Here is a 7,096-nt window from a genome sequence, read left to right as displayed (position 1 = left end):
AATAGTGATGATCAAGTAGATTTATAAACACCTAAAAATCTTGATAACGGACTGTTCATATAATGTGTTAGAAGATGAACAATTTTTAAGACATTAAATCAATTTTTTTTATAGGGGTAGGATAGTAAAACATCCGAGCATTGAGGGTATCATTATTTATAAGGAGATGGGCAAACAGAGGCGGATAAGGGGCCGGTTGTTATTGAGGGAAACATTACCAGCCTTACATTCTCCCAAAAATCATCGTAATCTGCATAGACCAAACAAATATTAAATTGGGATATGGTCCGAAAAAATCCTCATTAAATATATCAAAGACATATGTGTCCCTCTATTTTTAAGCATTGAGAAATGCTAACGGGCGTTAAGTTTTGGCTTTCTTGTTTTTCTTTTTAACTATTTCAAATCCTCGGATTAGGGAATTTAATGAGGTTTTGAGTCTAAGCTCTCAAGCTTGATGAGAATATCTAATGAAAAAAAAAAACTTATGATTCTTTTTCTGTTGGGAAAGCTTTCAGTTCACATAAAATGTGTCAAATATGGCTATTCAAAAGAAATATTGAGTAAAATGAGGAAAATACTTAAATTAATGTGATAAAATGATTAAAAATTCATATTTTGAAATAACTAAATTTTTTGTAAATTTCATATAGAGAGAGAGACGCCCGATTACCCTTGAATGAAACATGTTAACCATAAAATGTAGAGAGAGAGAGAGAGAGGTCCAATTAGCTTTGAATGAACCATGTTAACTATCAAATGGAGAGCGAGTAAGATAGAAATATTGAGGCGTGAGATAGAGCATCCAGGTTAGCCATACAACGAGTGGGAGAAAGGTAGGGGGACTGCACAAGTGGGCCATCTTCTGGTTCTGCCCCATCCTTTAGAGAGACACAGAGAGGGTCCGACAATGGCTGCTGCAGTTCCGGCCTCGACGCAGCTATCGCTCCCCCACTCACGGTCACTCTCGCGCCTGAGCACCGCCGGAAAATACTCCGACGTGAGAACCCCAAAGTGCCCTCACCGGAGGACCTTAATTTCCGGCACTACCCTCAGAATTCGAGCACTAGCAGTGAGCACAATGCAAGCATCTGCCCCAAAGAAGAAGAGCTCTTCTTATGACTTACAACCCCTAACAAGTTGGCTTCTTAAGCAAGAGCAAGCTGGTATTATTGATGCAGAATTAACAATTGTTCTCTCAAGTGTCTCTATGGCTTGCAAGCAAATAGCTTCCCTGGTTCAAAGAGCTGGTATCTCTAATCTCACTGGCGTTCAAGGTGCCATTAATATTCAAGGAGAGGACCAAAAGAAACTAGATGTAGTGTCCAATGAGGTAATTTAGTTGTTTTTAGAAATTTTTTAGAAAAAATTATTATAAAAAAAACAAGGTTTTTAAAAATAGTTTATTGATAATTTTTTTTTATCATCATGAATCTTGATCTGCCATTCTGATTTGTTCCGTCATTCTAATTTATTAGTAGTTATTTGATTGATATTTCCTTATGTAGTGGGTGTTCATTTCCTATTTTATTGCTTGTTCCTTTTTTTCATTTATCACGAAAGAGAAGATTTATCATTTGTTATTACTGTTGAGGCTTTGTGGTATTGTTTTTTTTTTTGTTTTCGGGATGGTATAATGTGATACTCTTGACCAAGGGGATATGTAGTCACAAGGATCATCACCATCCAATCATTTGTTCTAGGTTCATGGGAGAGAGTTGAAAGCTATCATGTACTGGGTCCCAAGCTCTATCCATCACTGTCCAACCTATTGATTGGATGCTAATAATCCTTATGATAGTCATACGGTACAAGAGTAGATTGTATCCTTGTTACGTAGGGCGGAACTCCAAAAGATTTTTTTGTCTTTTTGAAATTTTGAAAAACATAGATTTCGTTATCAAAATAAAAATTCGAGAAAATCTTAAAAGTTAGGGAAATTTTGGAGACTTGCAAGCCTAGAGTCACTCGGTTCTTGGTCTGGTCCCAATAAAGGCTAGTTCTGAGTCGAACCGGCAATTTTTTAAACACTATTGTGAACTTTTGCGGCTTTATTTTACAATTCCTAATTAATTGTCTAAAATGTATGACTTTATTGTCGGTCCTCTCTGATTGCCTCGCATTTGATAATTATGTAGGTCTTCTCCAATTGCCTAAGATCAAGTGGAAGGACTGGAATTATAGCCTCCGAAGAGGAGGATGTACCAGTTGCAGTGGAAGAGAGCTATTCAGGCAATTACATTGTGGTCTTTGATCCATTGGATGGCTCCTCAAATATTGATGCAGCAGTCTCCACAGGATCCATTTTTGGGATTTATAGCCCTAATGATGAGTGCCTTGCAGACATCGGTGATGATGAAGCGGTATCGTCTTTCTTTACATAATTGATCAATTTATTTAATGTATTTTAAAATTATAAATTGTATAATTGAATTAAGAAACTTTGAAAATATTGTGAATTATTTATTTAATCTAATTAAGAAGCAACCGCTAACTAGTCAAGCCCAAGACTAATTCCTTCCTCTCTTAATCTGTTCAACATTTAAGCGAGTCAATACTTTTGATTTTTTAAAACAAAAACATTTTTTTAGTACTAATAACTTTTAGACTGAACAAAGGCTAGAATACATCTTTTAGCTATTAAAAAATAGTTAGCAATTCATATACATCATTCTATGTAAGAGTTATGTGCCATCAGTGAAATAAGAAATAAAGAGTTTGGTTCTTTATCTAAATTTTTAATTTATTTTTGATTAATTATTTAAAAAATTTCTAAATAAAAAAAAAAAAATTTATATAACTTAATTTTTAAAAATACATGAGAAAATAACCTAACAAAATTGCAGGCATTAAATTTTTTATTAAATACAAAAAAAATTATTAAAGGAATTGTCTACAAAAAACCCATTTACCTTTTAAACAACGAGGTCACACAACTATTCTCGCTCGTTACATAAACGTCAAATTGGATGGCTTGGAATGAGTAATGAGAAATCCACTCCTACAAAACCAGGTCCTCATCCCCAAAATTCAATAACATACCTAAAAGACGGATTAAAAAAGTTTGATCTCTTGCAGTATCAAACCTGCATAGCAAACTCCTATGCACTCCCCCGTCCCCTGGCGTTCCAGCTATATACTTTCATTACCAATCGACAAATCCTTTACTCTGACAATGGAGTTATCATTGGCGGAGTCAAAGCTAGAGCTGTATCTTTTTACATGAGAAATGCACTTTTTACAGTGTTCCAACCCATGATCTATGTATCTTTTTATGGGTAATTTGAAATTGAATCAAACAATATGGATACAATGTTAAACAGTTCAACTGACATGGGTATTTCAAAAAAATTCCCCTATGAGATCAATGAAATACTACCCACAAGCAACTAAAGTTTCCTTGATCCCCTCCTGTCGAGATAAATAAACAAAACTAAAATTAAAATAATAACCATAAGAAAATTACAAACCAAGAAACTGTAAATTTCTCTCATTGCACCACAATTGATAGGGAAAGATACTCTTCCCTCTCTCTCTCTCCTCTCTCTCTCTCTTATGGATGCTCCATTGTGGTGCACAGTTAGACCAACTGGAGCAAAAATGTGTGGTAAGTGTGTGTCAACCAGGAGACAACCTGTTAGCTGCTGGATATTGCATGTACTCAAGCTCAGTCATCTTTGTGCTCTCCATTGGCAATGGAGTCCACTCCTTCACCCTTGATCCCATGTATGGCGAGTTCGTTCTCACACAACAAGATATCAAGATCCCAAAACAGGGCAAGATATATTCCTTCAATGAAGGGAACTACAGGCTTTGGGATGAGAAGCTCCAAAAGTACATGGATGACCTCAAGGACCCCGGCCCTTCCGGCAAGCCGTACTCAGCCAGGTATGAGAGAGAGAGGGAGTGGTATCATAAATGTTCAAAAAATAAAATGATATTTATGTATTGGAAAAAATCATGTCAGCCCACTCGCTTATGGAATAGTGTAAACCCAACAGCTTAAATAATTATATTTTGTATTTAAATTGTAATATTTTTATACAAATATAAATCACTTGAAATTTGAATCATCTATTTGTTTTCATCAAAGTACATCTAATAAAAATATTAAGAAAATTATTCGTAAAAATTAAATTGATCAAAGTACCACAATAATTTTTAAAAGTTTTTGGTCAATTTATTTTCAATAAAATATCTTTTAATACTTTTATTAGATTCTTCTATTTTTCGAGATTAGATTTGTAAAATTTCAAGTGAATTAGATTTATAAAAATAATATTAAAATTCAAATGCGAAATACAATTGTGACTATTGGATCGACTCTGATTCAATCTGGTATTGGGCGTTTATTGTAGCTGTCAGTTAGTGAGTTGATCACAGACTTTCCCTATACATATTGTAAAAAACAAAAGTAGGTTTTTAAGTTCTAAAACTAGTGCATATTATAAAAATATATATATCTAGACCATCCATTTTTAAGACTTTCGAATGTTTATAGATCTATTGGATTTGCATCATTTTTTGAGCTTTAAATCCACAATTAGGGGTGGAAATCTGGCACTAATATTGCATCCTCGGAAAAGGATTGAAGGTGCGCCTTGCTTGGATTGCTTAAGGTTCATGCTTTATATAGCCTATTTAACAAACTCCAACTAAAATATCAACTATTCTAATCCTCGGATGGATTTTTCAAATTAAATTAAAAGGAATGAATGCGATGTTAAATAGTTTATATCCGGAGTACTTTTTTATTAGTTCTCTTCTTCATATGAATGATATCAGCAAAATTTTAGTTGAAAAATAGAAAAACCTTTTAGCTATATATTTTAAAGAAAAGCATACAAAGCAACCAATTACTCTTAATATAAAGAGGTTGCAATCATTCTTGTCCGTCAAATTTCAAATATAATAGTTGTGAGTGTGGTATTGACAAGACTCAAAATTCAAAAAAGATAAATGGTCTCATAGCATACAATCCCATATTTTAAAGCTCGACATACAGATCAATATAAGCCATGTTGCTTATACAAGTTATCATGAGAGAAAGTATGAAAAGAGTACGCATACATAGAGGCACAATTTAAGCACACTGGAGAACTGTATCTTTTTCATTTTCTTTAAAAGTTGACTTGTAAGTTCTTCCATGATTGTTGGGATTTACAGGTATATTGGAAGTTTGGTGGGAGATTTTCATAGAACATTGTTATATGGAGGGATTTATGGGTACCCAAGAGACAAGAAGAGCAAGAATGGGAAGCTAAGGCTGCTGTATGAGTGCGCACCCATGAGCTTCTTGGTGGAGCAGGCTGGTGGTAAGGGGTCTGATGGTCACAGAAGAATCCTCGACATACAACCTGAGGAGGTGAGAGAATCAAACCACTTATTTTTTAATATTTCAAAGAGAGAGAGAGAGAGAGAGTGATATATTATCATGTGTCTGATCGACACAAAAGCTTGTTTAAGTCGACCTTCCTATCTTTGTTTAAATTCAAATTGCCCACCTAAGACTCATTGAAAAATATCAAAATGATCAAAATGCCTCTGGTAGTTTTCTACCAAGGTTATGAGAAGAGCAACTGCCTCAATTATGCTATCCCATACCACATACTTTGAATTTTTTTCAAATTTCCGCATGTTTTCCTTTCCGACCACTCCCACCTGCTCCACTGTAGCCACAACGGATGTATAGTGAATTTCAAGTCCAAAAAACCCCGCTTTCGATTGACAAATTGATGAAAAATTTGTTCAAGAGATGAAATGCGGTGCGGCAAGTTTTTGCCGCAATTAGCTGGAAAACCACAATTCCTCAGCTATTTCTCAACCGTTTTCTGTGAGATCCATTTCTCTGTTGTCTCAAATAACACCTCATCAGTTTCAACTAAAAAGATGGATCAGTCTTGAGTTGTATAATTACCAAAGCACTTAAGAGAGCCAACACGCTACGAATTCTTTAACAGTCACCTCACTCGGCCCAGTTTTATCCTAGGTGTATATTTGCCCAAGACTTGATTGCATCATAAAAAAAATTATGTTGATGACATCTAAATACTTTGTGAACAATAGGAACATCCCATGAGTCTCAGTTCAATTGAATTGAAGCACAACCAAAAAGGAGTTCAAAATTGCACTTCCACCTTGCTCAGAGCCTCCTCTTTTTGCAAAACATGGATCCTGGTGTGACTTCAACTATCACTGCTTCAGTGACATTGGCTATGAGTACCGTTTGCATCCGAGTGGTTCCATTTAGTTGAGAATCAAACGTGAAAGTGTGAACTAGCTTCTCGATATGCTGAAAGTTCCCGAGCATCATTTAAGAGGATTAGTAGCAACTTTCAAAAGATTGAGGATTATGCAAATTCCTATCTTTCACCACAATTAACTAAGAACCCTCATTTCAATCCATAGTTTTGCAGAGTTTGGACTTGCTTGGCACAACTTGACTGAAATCTTATTCCTAATCCAAGTGAGCTTTCTGCAAGTAACCTCAATAAGAGTGGTACACCAATCTTTCACCCTGGCTAATTATAAGGAGGCCATCTTTCGCCACATTTAAGCAGAAATGGTGAACTCTCACCGAGTTAAATGTATTTCAGTCGTGGTTTGGCCTCAGATAGATCTACACTGAAAATTAACCATGAAATCTTACATCTAAATTTTTGCAAGATCCAAAAGCCAATGAGATAGAGAGAGATTACATTTGCATTGCCTATCATCAATGAGACCAGATTACCAGGCGCATGACAATCAACAATATGTGAAACGTTTAAAAAAAATTATGTATTTTCCATTTTTTAGATAAAGATATTTTTATGTCATTACAAACTACATGTGATTAACTGTTTACTTGTGCTGTTACAGATCCACCAGAGGGTTCCTCTTTACATTGGGAGTGTCGAGGAAGTTGAGAAAGTGGAGAAATACTTGTCATGATAAACAACTCTTCAATCTTTTTTTTTTTTTTTTTCAGTGAAGCTCTGTGATGGAAAAGAATAAATTACCAAGTATTATGTGATGAATTATGTTTGCAATGAAAGAATTGTGATTTCTTTCAGTTATGAGCTAATAAGACAGATGCACTAGTTAGAATACTTAT

The 7,096-nt window shown here is 34.9% G+C and overlaps 1 protein-coding gene across 1 annotated transcript; it reads left to right on the top strand.

The window, feature by feature from the left end:
* Nucleotides 1-757: 757 nt before the first annotated feature.
* HCEF1 (high cyclic electron flow 1) lies at nt 758-7,054 on the top strand. Its single transcript, XM_006847974.4, has 5 exons — nt 758-1,333; nt 2,139-2,363; nt 3,581-3,888; nt 5,167-5,365; nt 6,862-7,054. Exons 1-5 carry the CDS (start codon nt 911-913, stop codon nt 6,931-6,933), a joined length of 1,227 nt encoding a protein of 408 aa, XP_006848037.1. The 5' UTR covers nt 758-910; the 3' UTR covers nt 6,934-7,054.
* The last annotated feature ends 42 nt before the right edge of the window (nt 7,055-7,096 follow it).

The sequence above is a fragment of the Amborella trichopoda genome, chromosome 8 (genome assembly GCF_054954075.1).
Source record: "Amborella trichopoda isolate Santa Cruz 75 chromosome 8, AtrichopodaSantaCruz75HAP2 v2.0, whole genome shotgun sequence".
In the NCBI taxonomy this organism is placed as follows: domain Eukaryota; kingdom Viridiplantae; phylum Streptophyta; class Magnoliopsida; order Amborellales; family Amborellaceae; genus Amborella; species Amborella trichopoda.
Note: the sequence above shows the minus strand (reverse complement) of the source record. Positions and strands in the feature narration are given on the sequence as shown.

Bases quoted from the DNA above. Each gene is read 5' to 3' on its own strand.
- HCEF1 (XM_006847974.4), top strand. From the start codon at position 911: ATGGCTGCTGCAGTTCCGGCCTCGACGCAGCTATCGCTCCCCCACTCA. The intron at 3,889-5,166 runs GTATGAGAGAGA...TGGGATTTACAG, and splicing joins GGCAAGCCGTACTCAGCCAG to GTATATTGGAAGTTTGGTGG. The intron at 5,366-6,861 runs GTGAGAGAATCA...GTGCTGTTACAG, and splicing joins TCGACATACAACCTGAGGAG to ATCCACCAGAGGGTTCCTCT.